The sequence below is a fragment of the Engraulis encrasicolus genome, chromosome 14 (assembly GCF_034702125.1).
Source record: "Engraulis encrasicolus isolate BLACKSEA-1 chromosome 14, IST_EnEncr_1.0, whole genome shotgun sequence".
Lineage (NCBI taxonomy): Eukaryota > Metazoa > Chordata > Actinopteri > Clupeiformes > Engraulidae > Engraulis > Engraulis encrasicolus.
Window position 1 is genome coordinate 25607747 of NC_085870.1, and position 22066 is coordinate 25629812.

The 22066-nt window shown below is 46.4% G+C and overlaps 1 protein-coding gene across 1 annotated transcript in view; it reads left to right on the plus strand.

Annotated features, from left to right (window-relative positions):
* Positions 1-21269, plus strand: part of rybpb (RING1 and YY1 binding protein b) — a 44862-nt gene extending 23593 nt beyond the window's left edge. The window contains exons 3-5 of the mRNA XM_063215276.1: positions 12779-13216; positions 13408-13500; positions 16247-21269. Coding sequence (XP_063071346.1) covers positions 12779-13216; positions 13408-13500; positions 16247-16496 — 781 coding nt within the window. The 3' untranslated portion in view covers positions 16497-21269. The remainder of the gene's footprint in view (positions 1-12778; positions 13217-13407; positions 13501-16246) is intronic.
* The last annotated feature ends 797 nt before the right edge of the window (positions 21270-22066 follow it).

Below are 22066 nucleotides of genomic sequence, written 5' to 3' on the forward strand. Positions count from 1 at the left end.
ATCTTTTTGTGCCTAACACTGACTGATATATTCAAGGCTGAATGTATAGTGTCCTACCCTAAAATGTGAACCTTTCCTAGTCTGTTTCTCCCTTAATATTAGTGTCAGATTCAAACCAATGCAGTTCTGGGGTGCTACCTTGCTACTAAAAAGGCACACCAAGTATGATTGAAATCCGGATCGGTCGGGTCCCAAAGCGTCTGATTTCACGTGAAATGACCCATTGAGCATTCACTTGGGAAAATCGAAATGGAATCACTGCGGGAGCGACTGATGCCAATATTCATACTCTTTTGAAAACCTCAAGAGAATAAATGGTACACGATAACAGGGGCCCTCTTCTGTCCTGTCTTTGCACCACATTCATGACTGTGTCTGTAGGTAGGGCCCTCAGCCTGATTCATCCTAGGGCTGCTCGATTATGAGAAATCAATCAATCACGATTATTGCAGTCAATATTGATATCACGATATCAATTCAATATATTGCACAGCCCTAATTCATCCCACTTGACCTTAAACAATCCCCTCCTAACGGCTACTGAGGAAAGGTCGCGTCCCTATTCTCACCCCTCCTGCAGACCTATAACATGGAAGGAAAGGAGTGTGGTATTTGGTTTACTCTTATCCTACTGCAGTGATGGGCAACCTGGATCCAGTTTGAGTAGGTTACAGTAGGTTTGCTCCCACTTCAAAAAAAAAGTCTGTGGTGTTTTGACATCTGAAGAAGGGTTTTCACCCAAAACGTCAGGGGAAAAAAAAAGTTGGAGCAACAAAATCCTGGTTGACGCAGACTTTTATCTTCTTTACCTCAACCTGTATCCAGTGCCATGTATTCCAAATGACTCCAGTTAGGGTTTTACCCAGTTAGTAGGTCAGGGGGACAGGTAAAGCCAGGTCATTTGGAATATATGGCACCAGGGTTATCAGCTTCTGTGTCCAGGTTGTCCATGACATGGAAGGAAAGAGTGAGGTGTTTGGTTTTCTCGATCCTCACAGCCCTCTCTTGTCACATCTCACTAGCTTTCCAAAACGGCAGCCGCATTGATTAGTGCTGCCCTTCTCTGCCTCCAACGCGCCCCCACCTCACCCAACCCAGCCCAGCCTCAGCCCAGCCCAGCCCACCCTCACCTCACCCCACCTCAGCCCAGCCCATCCCTGGTGTGACATGATCCCCGTTATGAGGCAAGCGATTGCCCTTTGATTGCCAGGGCTCCGTAGGGATGTGCCTGACATTGCAGGGTCATCCGTCAGCAGGACCAGGAGAGACATCTCTGAGAAGAGCCCCCCTGAGATGACGAGCGTCATCACTGTAGTGGGATTCCTATGGTTGTTTTCCCCCTCGAGGATGCCCTCGCTATACCAGTGTTTCCCAACCTTTTTTCTCTTGCAGTGTTCCCTAAGCCCTTTTGTCGTACCATGAGTACCTCCTAACTCAGTGGTTCTTAACCTTTTTTTTTCTTCAAGCACCCCTTGCCTGTGACCAAGACAAGCCGTGCACTCCAAACTCATCCTTCAACATGTGTATACACACAAAAAATGATTCTTGCTTGATACAGTAATCAATAACTTAATGACTTTAAATGGGGACCAAAACATGTTTTAATTTCCTTTTGTCTAATTATAATGTTCGCAACACAGAATTTTGGTCGCAACTTCAACACAAACAAAATTCTGTGCACCCCCCTGCAATCTCTGTCGTACATCCACGGGGTGCCCACACCCCAGGTTAAGAGCCACGGCCTTAACTCATGATCTCCTCCTTTATCCCAATGTGACTACATCACATACATTTGTTACCTGTTACATTTTTCCATGTACCCCTGCAGTGTGCTTGCGTATCCCTAGTGGTACACGTACCCCTGGTTGGGAATCACTGCTCCAGCCCATACCCTTACTACCTAATATACCTGTTTTTTGTCTTAGCACTGCTCTTTCCCCAGTGTGGTTTTTGTAGTACTTTACACAAAGCTGCTTTGGTTAGAGTAAGCACTTGTTGGACGCGGGGGAGGCTGTCCCTTGTCTCTTTGTCTTTTCTCTTAAAGAAACTTGTCACGCTCATTACATCTTTGATTCCCCTGCCTGCCATCCTGTGTGTTGCCAACAGCGCAAGACTGATAGACAAACAAACAAGACCAAATAAACCCCTGCTCCTCTCTCCGCTGTTGTGTGTGTGTGTGTGTCTGTGTGTCTGTGTGTGTGCGTCTGTGTCTGTGTGCGTGTATGCGCCTGTGTGTGTGTGTGTGTGTGCCTGTGTGTGTGTTGCTTGCGTGCGTCGTGAGATTTTTTTCCCCTCCGCTGTTCTGGCTCACTTGTGATGTGTAAACACTCGCTGAGGTGCTCCAGGGAGGAGTTCAGGAGTGGAGAGGAGGGATGGAGGGATGTGCGCTCGAGTGGGAAGAGACAGAGCGAGAGACAGAGAGGAGAGTGAGCGAGGGAGAGCGAGAACACCTCTTGGAAAGACACACAGGCTCTCAAAACGACAACAGCGGTTGCAGCATCGACAGGCAGGCAGACAGGGACCGAGACAGATAGACAGACAAACAAACAGACACAGACATGGCTCAGCTGTTGAGGCAGCAGGAAAATCCCCTCATCGCTCCTCCAGTCAGGTCTGAACTGAGTAGACGCGCTCGCTGCAAGGCAGGCGGCACTTCTGTTTGAGGGAGGCGTATTGGGAGAGTACAGGAATGTTTCTTTGCCATCCACCCATCCATACGAACTCCCTTCAACAGCTGCTGAGGGGCCAGTTAGCTACTTCTCTTCTCTCGAGGAATCCTACGCAGAATTCCATTCGGATTAGTGAATTTAAACATCTGTGCTATTTTGTGTGTGTGTGTGTTTTTCTGTGCATACGGGTTGTGGGTAGTTGAATGAAGCTATACGCTATAATATTAGTACTTCTGGGACTCTTTTGACTGTGGACCAGTACTACCTGCTGCTTCTGTCTTTATGTTCCACCTTCACCTCATCCATATCACTATCCCAAAAGCCTCAGTCGCTATTCTTGTTGTTTGCTTCATCTCTTTCATTTCTCTTGTCTGCCTTCCTCTCCGCCAGCCTTTCTGTTTCCCCCCCTTTTTAGCCTTCTTCCTCGGATGCCTTTGTCCTCTTCTAGTCTCTTAACCCTTTCTTTTCCTTCTCTTCCTTTCTCCCGTTCTGTCTCTTTCTCTACCCTTCCTCAGCTCTCATCCACTACCTCTGCTCTCTAGCTCTCATCTCTTCTCATTTAATCTCTCTTCTGTCTTTCCTTTCCCCCTGATATTTCCCTCCCTGCTTTATTCATCCCCTCTCTTCATGGTCCTCTTCTCAACTACCTGCTGTGCTCCCTTGTGTGTCGACTGTTCTGGTTCCACCCCTCATCTGCACTGATCTGCACTCCTCCTCCTCCTCTGCACTGCTCTCCTCCTCAATCTCCATCATCATGAGCTCAGTTCCTCTCCTGCCCCTCTGTCCTCTTCTCTCACTCCTCCCATTCTCCCCTCTCCCCCTCCTTTACTCGTCTCCCCCCTCTCGTTCCTCCTTTCCTTGCCTCTCTTCCCTCTCCTTGCCATCTTCTTGCCATCTCCTCTCCTCTCCTCTCCTCTCCTCTCCTCTCCTCTCCTCTCCTCTCCTCTCCTCTCCTCTCCTCTCCTCTCCTCTACTCTCCTCTCCTCTCCTCTCCTCTCCTCTCCTCTCTCATTTCTCCTCCCCTCTCATGTTCTGCGCTCTTCCCCTCTTCTCTTCTCTCGTCTTCTCTTCTCTTCATGGAGTGCTGCTCCTTCATCTCCAGCTGCTGCCAGATGTAGGCTATTATGCAGACGATCTGTTTCAGGCTCAGGAGTGTGTGCTCTCTGTCTCGCTCTCTTGCTCTTACACTCTCACTCTCTCTCGCTCTCGCTCTCGCTCTCTCTCTTGCTCTCGCTCTCATACACAAGAGCACTCTCTTTCGTCCTCCTTCATTTCCCTCTCTACCACTCTGTCCTTTTCAGTCTCCTGCTCTGTTGCTCATTTTCTTTCCTAGCGCTGTCTGCTTCTCTCTCTCTCTCTCTCTGGGCACCTCAGATCTTTGCACCGCTCTGGTTACTTTTTAATCAACTGTACTCGGAGCCCTCAGTGCTGCATGTTTTAGCACTTGGCCCGTTCCCTAGGTGTGTGTATTTGTGTGTGTGTGTGTGCCTGCGTGTGCGTGCGCCTGCGTGTGCGTGCGTGTTGAGTGTGTATGTGCCGAGTGTCTGCAAGCTTGTGCGCTCCGCATCCAAATCTCCATATTTGTCCCCATATGACTGGTAGGCTACATGGTCCGGCTGTGCAGAGCGGCCCTTAACACACAGGGCCGTGTTTGTCCAGGCAGCCGCAGCCCTGGCCATGTGAACGAAGGGGAATGCTGCGTGAAGTGAAGCACTTGTCTACACTTGTCCTCCTCACTAACGGTGCCCAGGTCATGAGGTCAGCCAATTAACATGGTGTGTGTGCGTGCATGTGAATGTGCATATTATACGCGTGAAATGAAATCAAGCTGCTCCTTTTCATAAATTCTAGACCAGGGATGCCTGTACCACTTTACTTTTTTGCTTTATTTTATTTTGTTTTGTTATTTCCAGCGTTATGACTTAAAACTGTGCAGTATTAATATGGTGTGATGTGTTGTCTTCAGCGTCAAACCCAACTTGATTTTAAATCATGTACCATCCTGGACCGTCATCACCAAGAGGGTTTTTGCACAAGTGACATCCCCTTTTCCTGCATGTATTGGTGTGTGTGTGTGTCTGCATACTGACATTCTCGCATGCTGTGGTTTAGAGACCGACCGACATGAGTTTTTCTAAGGCCGATACCGATATTTAGCGGTCAGCCGATGGCAGATGTGACGTGCCGATTTTATGGGCCGATTTTTAGGGCCGATATGTTATCGTATTATACTTAATTGGCATGCTAAAAATGCTTTGTTAATGAAAAAATATTAATTGTATCCTCTTTTTGTAAAAAATTCACTTAGATTGTCAGTTACTCTATTTTAGAGCTAAATATCATGCTGTGGTCACCAGTATTGATCATTCCAAGTAGATAGCTGCCCAAAGATGTGCCTGACTTAAAATCGGCACGGCCAAATAAGAAAATCGCCCGATGCCGATGTATTAAAAAATAGCAAAAATCGGCCGATATAATCAGTCGGTCTCTACTGTGACTTAAGGTCTAAGTAACTTGTTGTACCCATGAAGGTTTGTGGTTTGAAACGCACACTCTTCTTGTTGGGAATGGACTATGCTTCGTTCCATACTGCAGTTGGTTTTAAAAGCGTCTTGAGTGTGATGAATGCATGCTTGTGGTGTGACTGTGTACAATGACAAAGTTTCATTCATTCATTCATTCATACCGCACACGTGTGGCTCTGCGCTTGCCCTGATGTTCTCGTAAGCAGCTCTCTCCTCATAAAGTCTTCGGCCTTGGAGAGCACTTCTGCTGTGGCGGAGCACATTTGCCAGTCAGAGAATGAAAGGAAGGAATAGGCTTAGTTCCGCGCAGCACTGCAGTTGGGTTTAAAAGTCTGAGTGTGATGAATGCCTGCACTTGACTCGGATTCCTCTGATGACTTTGTCTTGGAGGTGGGTGGGGTGCAGTTGTCGCTGCTTCCCGGAAATGAGACTGTCAGTCAAATGTGCGTAGTATAGGTGATGCGTCGGGGTGTTAAAACTAATGGATTTTCTTTTTGGAGTTAGCTGCTGAGAGAGATGTGTTTGCCTCTGGCCTATCTCTATCAGTGCCCATATGTGTTGCTTTTGCAAATGCAAGCTTTCTCCCTGAAGTGTGTCTGGGAGAGAGACGAAAGATTGTGTTGTTGTTTTTTTACGGCCAACCAAGGATTGCAAAAGCTCTTCCATCAGCACCATAGCAATATATTTGCCAGTAACTCATACTGTTGGTGTAAGCCCATCATTCCTAATGCAAAGCCAGGTGGATCTATTTGTACAGTACATTACATGCACAGAGGTTCTGATGTGATTAGCTGCACAAAATGAATGCAAAAACATGCTGGATTAGAAATGGATAATAGGAGTCAAATTAACCCCCCTAACCCTCCCTTTACCAGTTAGTGGTGTGATGAGATCCTCTTGCCTGATTAGTGTTTACAGCACTGGGTCAGATTTGAACAGGATCATATCTCGCACATTAAACATGGATGATTCTCTCCATTGAGCACTCACACGCACACATGAAATCTGGCAAGTGCATCAGCACGTCGGTTCGGCTGTAACCTTCTGGTTGACTGGGCGTTAATTGCTGTGAAAATGAGATGTGTAAATATCCGCTTTCCATAACATGCCTGTGGATTTGACATGCAGCCCAACATGCTGGTTAGTCAGGGGGGTTGCACATAAGCACCTGGTTTTATATGGCTGGATCGTCTGCCCGAAGAGGGGAGAATAAGAAGGGAGAAGAAAAGATGAAGCTAGAGTATGGGTTGGGGAACCTTTGGCGGGGGGGGATTTATGGCCCTTGTGAGGCAGTATTATTTGGATCCTGATATAATTTAATGTTGTGCAGTTTCACATGAAATATTATATGTTGTGTAAAGCAATATTAGAAATTACATTTGCAGTACAATTAATTATATTTTCAGGGGACCTAGTGAAGGTGGGGTTTGTTGCAAAGGTGGCCGCCTTCAACTCACGCCGCCTAAAGTGCGGGGGGGAAATCCTGGTTTTTGCCCATGGTACGGCCCTTGGAGGACTTAATAAAATTTGTAGTGGCCTTTTGAATGAAAATGCCCCTGAGCTTGAGGAAGGGAGAAAAAGAAAATCTGGAACAGGGAACGAGGAGGGGAGAGGAGCAGGAGAGGAGCAGGAGAGGAGCAGGAGAGGAGCAGGGGAGGAGAGGAGCAGGGGAGGAGAGGAGCAGGGGAGGGGAGTCGTTATGGGCAGGAAGTGAAAATAATGGAGAGCACATGTCTGACCGTAAAGAGAAGCATAAAGTTTAATGATATAAAGTTCATGCGGGGTCTGAACTCAGGGCTGTGATGGTCATCAAAGTATTGACGATGCTCCTAAGATTTTACATCTCCAGTAGTACCCCAAGGGAGATAGTTCCATCACCAGAGATTTGTTCTGCTGATGTTTCTATTGTTGGCAGTTTTTTTGTTTGCTTGTGTTGCTGAATCCTGGCCATTTTTGGCCAAGCCTGGCTGATATTTGGATCCTTTCTGCCTCAAGCTCTCCTACATTAACATGACAGTATTGCATTCTGGAGCTGTGTTCATATTCCATCATAGGTCACAGGAATCTGTCTACAGCTTTGTTTTTAAGTCGTTTGTAAGTTATCATACTGCAACTTGTGTTTGGACAAGATTTTAGGTGCTTGTAGTAATCAATCATTGATTATGCATGGACACGGCACAGGAATAAGTCCTCCACGAGTCAAGTTGTAGCCTAGTATGTTGTTTAAACTGTTTCATTGACAACTTCTGACCTGTATTCTGAAGTATAATGCCTACAATTGTCTTTTTTGCCTATTTGACACCTTAATTTCCCCCCAGCATCAATAAAGTTACTCTACTTTACTATTTAAGGCTGAGCAGACACTGTGGGCCCTGTACTAGAAAACAAGGATGTGCTGCTGTTATCCTAATGCTCTGTGATATGGCTACTAGAGGTCGACAATTTCCGTCTCTACCTCGAAAGACATAATACTGTAATGGCTTATGTACATTTTCCCATTTGCATAGATATTGGCACGCATGTATTTTCAAAGGGAAGGCAATTTTGTATGCTTATCGCTCATTTTCCGATCAGTGAAAGATTTGAACATCAGCACTTTTCACAACTCTTGGAGCTGTTATTTCCATGCTATGTACATCATTACTTTAATGTGAGCTTACTAAAACTGTAAAAGTGTGAGCTTGTATGAACTTTAAAAAAAACTCATTCCTTTTAACAATGTTCCCCGCCTATTTTGTCTTGCGTAACCTCTAAGACTTTTTTGTTGTACCATAAGTACCCCCTCATTCATGCTCTTTATCCCTTCCTTCCTCTATCCCAGAGTGACTTTTCTCCACACTTTTCTTTGCCATTTTGTCTACCCGGTACAGTCTACGCACCCTTTTCAGGGTGTGCATGTAAGTTACCCCTAGTGGTACTCATTCCCTTGGATGGAAATTGGGAAACACTGTAGTTAAAGCATTACCTGTAATCTTCATGTAATGTCCCCATCAGGAAGCAGAGAGGGACATTGTGACTGATAAACTAAAAACCCTCAGCAAGGTCATGTCATGTTGTGGTGATGTGTGTCCCACTCCACAGTGTTGGGATGTGCAGGACTCTGAGTCAGAACTCTGAACAACAACAAAAATGACACCCCTGTCTCCTCCTACTGTTGTGAAATAATTCAGGCCATTAGCTGGGCTGCTTTGGCGTACAGCCCTCATTGCATGCTGACAGACAGGCAAATGAGCTGCACTCAAAACATAACCGCTCTGGCTGAGGAGGTAATTATTACTAAACACAGACGGGGAGGCGAGGAGAGGGTGTGTGTGTGTGGGATTGTATGTGTTTGTGTGGGTGGGCGTGTGTGTGTGTGTGTGTGGTGGTGAGGGTTGCTTGATTGCTTGTGTTTTTTGCGGCAGAATGCGTTGTTGAGAAATTCAATGAATACCTTCCATGCTGTGAGGCTGTGAGCACATTTCTTTAGCCTGGCTGTGGCTGTGCTGTGTGGCCCGAGGCCAGATCTCTCTCTCACTGGAATCAGATTAGCTGAGGTGAGTGACGCGCTGCAAATGCCTCACCGGCTCACACACTGACCCCCTTTCCTCCACCTCCACCACCACCACCACCTCCTCCACCACCACCACCACTACCTCCTCCACCACCTCCTCCACCACCATCTCCACCTCCTCCACCACCACCTCCATTACCACCTCCACTACCTCCACTACCTCCACCACCTCTACCACCACCTCCACCGCCACTATCTCCGCCACCACCACCACTACCACCACCCCCACTATCTCCTCCACCACCACCTTTACCACCTCCACCACTACCACCACCTCCACCGAGCACCCCTCCCCCTCCCGCTCTGCTTGACATGCTGCAAATGCCTCACCCACTGACCTCCTTTCCACCACCTCCACCCAGCACCAGCGACCACCCCTCCCCCACCCACCCCGCTGCCCAGGGCCGCTGACAGCTTTGGCCTGGCCCAGGACAAAGTCAGCTGAAAGGGCCCCCGTGCCAATAGATCCAATGTAATGAGGAACTGATTGTGGGCCCCATCTCTCCCTGGGCCCGGGACCACTGTCCCCTTTGTCCCCATGCTCCCTCACTCACCCCGCTGCCAATGCTACACCTGATCCCCTTCCCTCCACCACCGACACTACTACCCCTCCCCTCCCCTCCCCTCCCCTCCCCTCCCGCTCTGTTTAACATGCCGCAAATGCCTCACCCACTGACCCGCTTCCCACCACCACTACCACCACCACTACCAGCCCTCCCAGCCCTCCCCTCCTCCTCCCCTTCCACCACCACTACCAGCCCTCCCCTCTCCTCCCCCTCCACCACCACTACCAGCCCTCCCCTCTCCTCCCCTTCCACCACCACTACCAGCCCTCCCCTCTCCTCCCCTTCCACCACCACTACCAGCCCTCCCCTCTCCTGCCCCTCCACTACCACTCCCCTCCCCTCCCCCTCTCCTCCTTCTCCAACACCACCTCTGCTCTCCTTCAGCTGCAGGAGTCAAGTAATGGGATTAGTCTGTAAACCAGCCTCTGACCTGATGCACCGCAACAGACATGGCCGGGGGCTTGCCAATATACACCATTGTTTCTCTCACACTTATTCTCTCTCTTCCTCTTTCTTTGTCTCTCTCTCTCTCTCTCTCTCTCTCTCTCTCTCTCTCTCTCTCTCTCTCTCTCTCTCTCTCTCTCTCTCTCTCTCTCTCTCTCTCTTGTTTCCCCTTGTGCGCACTCCTGCACGCTTGCTCACACACTCTGTCACTCACACGCACTCTCTCTCTCTCACACACACGCACATGCACTTGCTAAGCTATGTGCCGTTCTTGTGCCCGCCTGTCTCTTGTCATGTAATTACAAGCATCGTCGTCACTCCCCTCCTCTCCTCGTCTCTCTCCTCTCCTCTCCTCTCCTCTCCTCGTCTCTCTCTCCTCTCCTCTCCACTCCTCTCCTCGTCTCTCTCTTCCCTCCTCTCCTCGTCTCTCTCTTCCCTCCTCTCCTTGTCCCTCTCCTCTCCTCTCCTCTCCTCTCCTCTCCTCTCCTCTCCTCTCCTCTCCTCTCCTCTCCTCTCCTCTCCTCTCCCTCTTCTGCGCTATTCTGCACTGCTGCTGCCTCCTGTCACCCATTTTTGGGGATCTTGGCAAGAAATATGAACAGCGCAGTGCTCTCGTGTCTTTGAAGTGCGGGAGTTGCCACCATATCCACTGCACATCATAAGAGGCGGTGGATGAGAGGAAAAGGCTTAAGCTGTATTAAGCATCTGTTCACTAAGTGGTGTGCTGGGCTGATGTGAGAGAGAGTGGTTCGCTCAACAGCATGCCGGTCGTGCACGGCTTGAGCTCACAGCATGACGCTGCACATGATTTCTTTTTTTAATTTAAGTCTGTTTTGTCTGCCTTTTTAGATGTGGTAAAGGGCTCTCATCTGACTGGCATGTGCGTTTCTCTTAGTTGAATACATTTACTGCGAAGGGACTGTCTGTAAAAGTTCACAATTTCCCTTGCTCACTTGCTGTTGTAAAAAAAAAAGTGTCATGTCTGTCTTTTCTCTTGTAGTTAACAGTTAGAATTTAGATGAGTAACTCAAAGCCAATGGGTAAATTAAAGCCATTGCTTAATTTTGCTTAGAGTAATAAGTGATTATTAACAGTGTGAAACACAGCCCTCACTCTAAAGCTGAAAAAACGCCTTGAGTGATGATGGGCGTTTTGGGCGACATGAGCAAGTGTTTTGGAGTTGAATATCAGCCAACATGAGGTATGATGCAGTTTGGAGTATGGAATCAGAATGTTGGAATGCTTTATTTGCTGCTCTTGTCGTTGCTGCTCTGAAATAATGTAACGGAGCTCTCCGAGTTCCATGTAGCTGTTGCCACTTTTGGTGTGTTGGTGCGACGTACAATGAGAGGGGAAAATAGATTGTGAGCTGCCAGGGGAATCCGCTGCGGGCCTGGCTTTCCCTATTGATATCTGGCAACCTCGGCTGTTTGGATTGGACTGCCGCCGTGCCACATCCAACAGTTTGTTGATCTTTAGCCTGTGATTGATTTGTTTGGTTGTCGCGAGATGTGACTGACTCCTACCATTGCCAGAGAGGCAAAAATGACAGAAATATGTTGGGTACTGTGACTGCTGTCAGTTCAAATGACTGGCCTGCCATTACAGTGGCCTTAAGTTATAATAATCCCGCTTGCACAGAGCTCCGTAGAGGAAATGCTCTGGCTTGTTGAGGACCTTGTCAGGCAGTGGTTGGCAAGATTTCACCCCTCTGTATTATTCACCACTGACTGAAATTGTTTTTTTTTACTGTTTGTTTGTTGTGCGAACTGTGCAAATGCTGACCTCCAATAGGAGTATTTATGACCAAGCACGCCGCCATCATCTGAATGAAGTAGGAGCCTGGAAAATATGGAAGGATCTGCTTGAAGAGATGGCCCAAAGTACCACCCGATATTCCTTCTGCCCGTACTCTTAACATTTGCTACGACATTCAATTCATCATTCATTAAATCAAAGTAAAATATGCAGAACTATTCAATCAGAGTTATTAGTTCGGAATTAAAAACGTCATGTAAACGTAGCCATTGAGATCTCACAAATTAGCCCATCTGTCTGGATGAAGGTTGTGTCAGTTGCGGCAGTTAGGATCTACTGATTTCTGTGAATAGGCCGGAGCAAACATGTGGCAGGGTTGTTTTTTTTCCCTTTCTGAACCCAGGATGTTTGTCCCAAAACAACTCCTCGCTCAAACCCCTGGATCTCCTCACATTTACAGTGTTGACTCCAGTCCTAACAGTGCAGAGCAAGGTGTGTAATGCTTTTCCCTGTAGAGGCGGCCTGGTCTGACTATAATGGCTGCGGTAATGAATGCTGTAGGAATGAAGTGCTGGATAATTGGTGGTGGACCTCACCGGGCTGTGGTGTGGAGCTGCTGATGCACTGAGAGGGAGTGTGAGGAGGAATCATTAGCAGTCTATTGTATTGAGTGGAGGGGATGTAGATGTTTTAAGGCTTAGCTGCTTCATCCACATCCCCCTCCATTTTTTTCAAGAGGGATAGCTAGCTCTGCTACAACAGTAGTCTTGTCAAAGAACAGAGAATTAACAATGACTCTTGGCTGATTGTGGTGCCGATTGCTTTTGCCCTCCCCTCCCCTCCTGTGCTCCTTCTTTCCTCACCCACACTCACCCTCCCCGTTTCTCCCGTCTTCTCTCTCTCCTCCACTCCCCATGTGTCCCTCGCTCAACTGTGGAATTTCCTCCTAGTAATGGTTTTGATAAAGACATTTTAAACCTTTTTCTCATCTTTCTCACAAATGTTTTGCCTAGTAATGGTCAAAGTGGTACAAGCTGAATATATTTTTAATGTCCAGTCTCTCCCTCTCCATCCCTCCACCAGAAAACTCTCTCAGTTCTCTCTCAGTGGTCTCTCTCTCTAGTAATGGTGAACTTAACACGTAAGATGTTATGTCATATCTCTCTCTCTTTCTCTCTTTCTCTCTTTCTCTTTCTCTCTCTCTCTCTCTCTCTCTCTCTCTCTCTCTCTCTCTCTCTCTCTCTCTCTCTCTCTCTCCATCAGGAAACCGCGTATAAACTCCCAGCTGGTGGCACAGCAGGTGGCTCAGCAGTTTGCCCTCCCCCCTCCGGCCAAGAAGGAGCGGCGCGAGCGGCCCGAGCGAGGCGACAAGGAGCGGGGCGAGGGGGACCATCCCGAGGAGCATGAGCAGCAGGAGCGCGACGGAGACCAAGAGGAGGAGAGGGACAGGGAGAGAGATGCAGATGGAGAACGGCCTGACATAACCCCTCCTCGCTCCACACAGCAGCCCGACGCAGAGCCCCTGGAGAAGGAGCACAAGGAGCCTGTCCACAAGGAGCCTGTCCACAAGGAGCCGATCCACAAGGAGCCCGTCCACAAGGAGCCAATCCACAAGGAGAAGAAAGACCGTGAGAAGGAGAAGGACGTCTCCATCAGCCCCGTTATCCCCGTCACCAAGAAGCCCAACAGCAAAAAGACCAGGTCTGAAATAGACCAGCTTTTTAAAAAATATTCCAAAGATTAATTCTGTATTTTTGAGGACCTCATTATAAATACCAGTAAGTAATAATATACCGGAGTTTGCTCTTAGAGTATTTTGTGACGCCACTCTTTTTTTCCTCTCCTCTCCTCTCCTCTCCTCTCCTCTCCTCTCCTCTCCTCTCCTCTCCTAGACCCAAGTCAGACAGCCAAAAGAGTCCACCATGTGATCGCAGCAGCATACAGTCCGGAAAGTCCAAGACCAAGAGCGCCCACATTATTTCAAGGTAGGCTTTAGTGTGTGTGTGCGTCTGAACACTGTAGTTTGTATGCTTTAGTGTGTGTGCGTGCGCGTGCGCGCGTGTGTCGTCTCTTTGCCATCTGTCCATGTCTGATGCACTGTGTCCTGCTTGCTCTCCACATCCAGGGCTGTACATTAAGACCAATTGGTCGCATTTTGAGCCTAAATTTTGGACTGTGCGAGGAAGAAAAATGAAACGGGCACACGTGTGCGAGTATGCTTTTCAACCCTTTTATTCACGTTTTACTCCTGCTCGAGTGCATGATTGCGAGAGCTGCGCTTTTTTCCCTCGATTCCCTAATACTAAATGCGGTATGCCCTCCTCGCATGTATGCACTGCCTGTCTGACAGACAGCGTCAATCTCCCAGTGGGAATGCGCTTCAAAAAAGACGGTCAATGTTGCTTGAATTCCGCGTTGGCTAAGATTGAACCATCTATGCTCCCGTAGCCCTCAGAAAAAAAACAGAATCGCACAGAGCCATGGGCATATAACGCGCGCACGCTCATCTCCCAGTCGAATGTTCTGTGCCAAAACTTCTTACAGCTTTTCGAAATGGGCTGCTGTTTAAAACGTTCAAATGCAGGAGCTTGCATTGCTAACAGGAAACCTTTTGAATCCGGTAGTGAAATAGCCTCTCGGTTTGCTAACTCATGTGATTTAAAAGACGTCGCTGTTTTGGCGTTTTCCTTAACCGCTGTCTTCCCAATTACTTCGCAAACAATGCATCGCAAACAAAGTAGTATTAGTCAAGATAATAGTTTGAGGAGCATTCAGAACAGGTACCGGTAGTGTTCACTGCGCGCAAGGGCCAGTCTAGTTGGCCCAGCAGCTAACGGTGCTGTAGGGCATGGCTATCAAAAAGAGCAGCCAACACAGTGAGATAATTTTGCGCCTCCCAGTTTCATTACACACCGTGCCAACCCACGCGTTTGAGGAATAAACTATTTTTAAAAAGCCCGTTGGATTAGCGTGTGGCCTTACCTACTATGTTTAAGACTAAATAAACTACTCAATCTAGTTCAGTAATCATGTGATTACATGTTTCAATCACGAAGCCATAGTAATAATAGGCTAATAATAATAATAATAATAATAATAATAATAATAATAATAATAATAATAATAAGTAGGCTAATGGGAACTGTGGTTTCCTCCCTGTTTTTGTTGCACTGGGTAATGGCATAGGCTATTGTGCATGAAGATGAAGAAAAAGCCCTTCAATTTCTCCCTATCACTTAGTTAGGTCACATAGGCTACCACCTTGGCTGGAGGGGGGGGTCCCACATCACTTGTTATGAAACTGCACAACACAGACCTTTTTCATGAACATCTGTGGTTACAGGTCTTATTCTGGTTAACCCACCACCAACCTTGGTTAATATGTTTTCTGTGGAAAACACAACCAGACTCTCTCTGTGCATTATTGCTGCGTGATCAATGGTACAATATTAAGCACAGTAGGCCTATTTTACATAAAAAAACACAATAATGTTTTGTAAGTGTCGCGAAATTTTGCTCCTAAATTTTTGTCTGTGCTCCTAAATTTTTGTCTGTGCTCCTAAACTTTTTCATTTAGGAGCACCAGTGCTCCTAGTGAAAAAGCTTAACGTACAGCCCTGACATCATCCACTCAACACAGCCTCCATCACTCTCTGTTTTCTTTCCTTTTTCGAAAACAAAACCATTTTATTATTTGACATGCAAACTCTGTCCTGAGGCTGTTCAATTGACCAAAAACGCTGGTGCTGCTGGACCCATTTTCTGAATACCAGTGCCTCCAGAGATGGCGAACCGTTTTCAACACTGTAGAAAGACAAAATGCACACGCACACGCGCGCACACACACACACACTGTCTATGTGTGCATGTCTCTGTCTATCTCTCTCTCTGACAAACACTCACACTCTTGGAAAAGATGAGCCGTGTGCGCCTGTGTCAATCACACAAGTGACTGCCACAGTGACTGTTGCACGGGAGTGGAGCCGTCAGACAGCCGCTGTCTTGGTAATGAACAAGACGTGCACAAGGCTCGCCTTTGAAAAATGAATGGAGGGGCATGCCGATTCATAAATGCTCTTCGCCCACTCTCGGCTTTCTTTCTTTCTCTCCCTCTCACGCTCTCTTTTCTTCTTGCTCTTGCTCAAGTCCATTCCAATCCAATCTCGCTGCCAAAGACACTCTCTTGCCTTCTCCATCTGCCTGTCTGGTTTTAAAAGCTTCCTCTCCTTTCTTTGTCTTTTTGTCTCTCACTGTATGTCTCTCTGTCTCTTTCTTATTTTTTCTCTCTCTCTCTCTCTCTCTCTCTCTCTCTCTCTCTCTCTCTCTCTCTCTCTCTCTCCCTCTCTCTCTCTACCCCCTCTCCCTCCCCCTCCTCCTCCTCTCTGAGCCAGTCTGTCTGAAAGACTGTAGCGTGGCCCAGGCTGAAAGTGAGCAGTGCCGTCTGTCTCCCTCTCCCACGCATGCAGCCACGAGCTGGGCTGGCGGCCCTCCTGCCGTGACGTCGCTGAGCTGAGCACTGCACAACACAAAAGCTCACTGTGTCATAGTCTGCAAGAGAGCAGTTGTTTTTGTTTCTAAAGAACCCCTTGCCTCTGTTCTCTCCCCTTCTCCTGTGTGCGTGTGTGCGTGCGTGCGTGCGTGCGTGCGTGCGTGCGCGTGTGTGTGTGTGTGTGCGCGTGTGTGTGTGTGTGTGTGCGCTCGTGTGGGTCTCCTGTGCCCCCCCACCTCCAGGCCCAAGCTGAAGAACATCGACCGCAGCACGGCGCAGCAGCTGGCCATCACCGTGGGCAACGTGACGGTGATCATCACAGACTTCAAGGAGAAGACGCGCTCCTGCTCCACCTCCTCCTCCACCGTCACCTCCAGTGCCGGCTCAGAGCAGCAGCACCAGAGCTCCGGCTCCGAAAGCATGGACAAGGGCTCCTCGCGCGCCTCCACCCCGAAAGGAGAGCTCTCGGTGGGCCACGACGAGTCGTTTTGAGCCCCCCCCCCCCCCCACCCTGGAAGTTTGCCCCATTTTTTGCCCCCAAATTTGACCCCATTCCTCGTTCTCCTCCTCCTCCTCCACCACCTTGCCCCCCCATCCTTCCTCCTCTCTCCATCCCTCCCTGCACTCCCCTCCTCTTTTTTGTCCCCCCTCACTCCTCCTCACGCCAGCAGCCTCCACAGACTACAGAGGTTGGTCACCTGCATCAGAACCCCATTCTTTTTGTCCGATACTCTTTGCAGTACATGCACTCACACACACACTCAGAAGAACGTTCATCTCCACAATGTCCCAAAGGTGACCAGCCTCCTCCTGTACTGCTTTGAAGACATTGAGGCATTGTTGCCCCCCCAATCCCCCCCCCCCTTTGCCTCAAGCTTACTTCAGATGGAGAATACACCTTTGCCTCCTCCTCTCACCGCTTCCCTCCTCCCGCCCTCCCTCCCCCTGCACCCTACTTCTTGCCCTAGACCCCCAAAGCTCATCATGTACTGGTTCACTTTATATCCCACCACCACCACCACCACCCCCTTCCCTTCCACTCTGCAGACTCAGAGGAAGTCATCGGGTGCACTGAGCAGAGCTGTTAGCTGAAGCTGAGGAGAACGCTCTTTCCAGTGTTCATGGATTACCAGGATACCATCCTGCTCCTGTCCTCTTTTACCCCCACTATCAAAATATGCACGTGCACACAAACGCGCGCGCACACACACACACACACACACACACACACACACACACACACACACACACACACACACACACACACACACACACACACACACACACTGTCTACTCTCTCCTCTCCACATTCAAGATCACGGAAGGATGGATGGAAGGCTCGGCGATGCCAGTGAATCTGATGGCTTCTTTCAAAAAAAACTTGTATGTATTGTTTTATAATATTGTAAGTGGATGTTTGGCTGAATCAAGACTCTTACATTTTTATTTGTTTGTTTGTTTGATTGATTTTTTCCCCCTCTTTTTTTGTAAAAGTAATTGTATCTGCTGTGCACAATAACCACCGACCGACATTTTAATAACTAAGACTGCTCCCAATTGTGTAATCCTATTTATTAGCCCTCGCCACTTTGTGTTCTGGTATTCCTATTTTTGTTTTTTGTCTTATTGCCTGTTTTTGCTTTTGAGAGCTTTGCTGTGTAGTGCAGCCGACTAGCCATGTTACCCCCTCTCATGTGTCTTGAGGACAAAAAAGGAAGAAAGAAAAAAAGAGCAAGAAGTCCCTGATTATTATATTTTATTCTTGTCCCCACCGACACTGGTGCTAGATAACACTGTGAAACAGTTTCAGCCTTGGGACTGCCTCTCACACACTCGATAACGGGGAATTGAACAGGGAGGAGGTTGAAAAGAAAAGAAACGAAAATTGAGATGTAATTTTCCACCTCCACCATTTTACAGATTCTTCCTCTTCAGCTGTCTTTTTCCAGGTTATTCCCTAAAGTGTTTTTCAATCTAAAGATGTCGTTGGCGGTGTGGAAACAACCAGATGTAGCAGGCCCACAGACACACAAAAGCTGATCTCAAAGCTGAGGTGTTTGTGGTGGGTGCTTGTGGTGGTCACGTCTTTACGGTGCTGGGTTGTTTGCCAGACTATCCCATGTGATGCCCTCCAGGGTCTTTTGTTTGTTTGTTTGTTTGTTTGATTGGTTGTTTGTTTGTTTGTAAAACTGGAGGTTCAAGGCAGAGGCTTACAACCAGAAACACTAAAGTGGGACTTGTTTAGATTTGCACAGCTGGTCATGTATCTCTGCTTACAGTACAGTACCGTACGTCACATAGGAGTGGTTGTGAAGCTTTCACATGTGACTCTTGAGTCTGGCAACACCCTTACGCAAGCATATCTCCATTTCGACGTTAGTAAACACAACATGGAGTTGAAGATTCTGTTGAATGGGTTTCTCAGTGTTGTCTGGTCTTAGTGCAAAGGGGTCTTTGTTGCACTCTGCGAGATTAGCTGCAGTTTTTTGTTTTAAAATGAAAATGAAGAATTTTATTTGGTTTTGACTGAACAACATTGAAGATGTCTCTGAAGGCAATGCGGCTAGTAATTCCACTGTAAATAGGCAGTTCATCATGTTTTTTTACTTACATGGCAGTATCTGGAACTGATATGGTTCTACAGTTCACGTCTCATGAAGGACTTCATGTTTCAACAGCTGACTGCTGTTACAAGAGTAATGTGTAGTCAGGCAAACCAAACGAAGCCAGCGTAAGAGACAAAACGAGCAGACTCCCTTTCGACTTGTATTAAAACTGTACAAAGTATAAATGTGTATATGATATCTGAGTTTTATTTATTGAAGGACCAAAGCAATTTGATGATATGACTTGTTAGGTGAATAACAATTTGAAAAGGAAAGAAAATAAGTGTAATTATCATATTAAATACGATTTTAAATAAAGACGGTAATATAATCCATTTAAAAAAATAGTGTAATTCTTATTGAACTTATATTGTGGGCTATGTGTTGAAAATGGTTAAAAAAATAACCTCGCACACTAAAGACAGCAAAAAAAGATCAGTGTAACACAGAATGAACATGGCCGTATGCGTTGAGCTGCGGTTCCTAGCGATGCGCACAGTAGGCGTTCGTTCTTCTCTGACACCCCACTACTCCCTTGCTTTGTGTCTGAGGACGTTCAGTGGTGCTAGTGACCCAGTGAGTTGGCAATGCGCTGGGCAGATTCTGAGCCCCTTTGACCCAATATCACCCCAACCTTCAAGTATCTTTTCTTTGTTTTTTGTTCGATTGAGCAAGTAAACTCATCCCGAGATAACAATGTGTGGTCCTCTGACCTGAAAGGGAGACACCATGGGCCCCGTTTCAAGGAGTCTTTTCCCTCCAATCTCTTGCTTACTCTTTTGCATTTATTTTATAACCCAGTTGTGTTCTGCTCACGTTTGTGCAGAGAGCAGTCGGGCAGACAGGAGAGGCACATTTTTTGGCAGTAGCGCCAGCAGACGTGGTGAATACCAATTTGTGTCTTGGTGTGAGGGCAGGGCAGTCACCCAGACAGAGTTGAACAGCTTGAGCCAGTCACATCTTCAGCTTCTGTTCTGTGAGGCTATTTGTGTTTTTGACCGGAGTGAGGGAACACCCAAAATGTTGAGAGTGAGAAAAATGTTTTGATTTTTGTTTTGTTCACTTTTGAAATGATAATTTATTTTCTTCACAGAATCCCTAAACTAGTCCTCCTCCGAGATGATGTAGCTTAAAAATCAAACTCATTGACGAAGTAATGTTTCCGATATGAGAGGGGGTCGTTAAGAAAGGTATCCATGGAAACAAATGAGCCCCGCCCCCCACTCAAATGCCACCAAAACAAAGAGAATATGCAATATGAGCAAGGATAGGATGGGACTCTTGAGGAAAACATCGACTTGTGTTCAGAAGGGGCGGGGTTGAACACGGATCTGAAAGACTGCGTTGGCTGGGAGAATTGTTTTTAAACTCCCTCCTTTCTTGACTCTAACAATTTATTCCATGTACATTTTCTATGACTTCTATATATAGACTTCTTTTCACCTGCCTTACCCTGCTAACACCCAGCTTTTTCTCCTTTTTATTTTGTAAAATTGTAAAGAAAAATGAAAACAAAAAAAATAAAGTAATTGTATTTAATTTATTTGAAAAATGGACAATTTGCTGGATGTGTAAACATAGCTTGTATGTGTAACTGAAAGAAATGGTGCAGAAAGCCAGCATACAGAATGGCAACGGAGCTGAGCTTTTTTTTTTGTCCCTCCCCTCTTGTAACGCGCAAGCAGTTCTGTTCTTGTGTGCGACCAGTAACCTTATTTTACTGTGTAAAGATGGTTACAATTTTTTAGCTTCATTTTCTTTTCTTTTGTCCCGACCCAAATATAGAATGCTTGTTTACTTAATGGTATAACATTAATCTTGTGGACTTCTCTGATGTAAGTGTAATATACAGGCTTTTTAATGTTCTCCTAATACGAGGTCTTGTCGTGCAGTACGTTTAATGTTTATGTGGTAACACTTTACAATAACGTCCTATTCACAGCTTTATAAACACTTTATAACGATTAACATTTAACAAAGCATTTACAAATGTTTGTAAATTAGTAATAACCAAACAATGACTGCACAGTGGAGTGGGAATCAACTTCTACTCTGTGAGTTTTATGTGGTTTCATGCCTTCTGGTCTTTGGAGGAGAAACTTCCAGGACCGCTGCGACTGTGCTGTGTCTTCTGTGTCCGCATAGTATTTCTTGCCCATTTATAAACATTTGTAAACATTTTGTTGATAATTAGTTAATTATTTATGAAGTGTTTATAAAGCTGTGAATAGGACATTATTGTAAAGTGTTACCTTTTATGTTAAATGAAATGTGTAGGGTCCGGTAGCATATTAATCAATACTTTATTTTACGAGTTACAAGTCATTTTACAAGGTTTTTTTTTTTTTTAATGTTTTTTGTTGTTTCACTTTTTTGTTTTGTTTTTTCCCCTCGCAGAGTGTTCTTGGTAATTTAGTGAAATGGTCCCATTCATTTCTTGACTGTGTAAATGTATTTGGGGAATATTAATGGTCAACGGCGCTCTTTTGTCCTAGCTTATCCAATGTTGAGGTAATACATGTTTCCTGGCATGTGCACGACTTTGCTCTTAGACGCTACCTTTTATCATTTTCTTTTCTCCGCTTCAAATAGAAATGTCTATTTATGAATTTTGCTTGTAGTTTTTCACAAATAAAAAATGTTAAATTTATGTAACTCATTTGGTATGCAGTTTTCTTTCTTTCGTTCATTTTATCCAAAGATGATGGCTGAAGAGTCATTGAAGTAATGGTAAACAAAAACCATTCCATCAGATAGGAAAATAGAAATATTGAATGTCTGTCTTTTTCCAGTGCATGGGTGACATTATTGAGTGACGTCTTTAATCAAGAGGATTGGCTTATTTGTGTTTTAGCGTTGGAAAGCCAAATCATTAACTTGAAGGAAGCTAATTAAGGAGTTTGACAAGTAGCCAGGAACATGATCTCTTAAATGGAGGCTTGGAGCAGTGCAGAGGACTATAAAAATATCCCCCTCAGCCCTTGCCATCAAAATGTTTACTTTACTGACACTCAACCACACTTTAAAGGCTCCTCTCACTTTATCCTATCCCCCCTCTATCTCTGTCTGTGTTTCTCTCTCGCTCTGTCTCTCTTTTGTTCTCTATCTCTTTCACTCTTTTCTCTCTCCCTTTCCCTCTCGCTCCCTCTTGCTCTCTAAAACCCCCAGTCTCTCTCTCTCTTTCTAGCCGTCTGTCTCTGTCTCTCATCTGTAATCTCCACGGTGCTTGTGAGATCCTTAGATTGAGAGATCTGAAGCGCTGCTCTCCTGTCTGACCCTCTTAGACAGATGGAGCTGTTCCTCCATACTCCGTCCAGGCCCACCCACCCGCAACATCAACACTGCAAGCCAGCACACAACACTCTGTGACCTCCTCCTGGCCTCAATTGTATTTCAGTAGTCATCATTTGACTATTTTTAAATGTTTACAGCTCAAATAAATACTTTTGAAAAGAT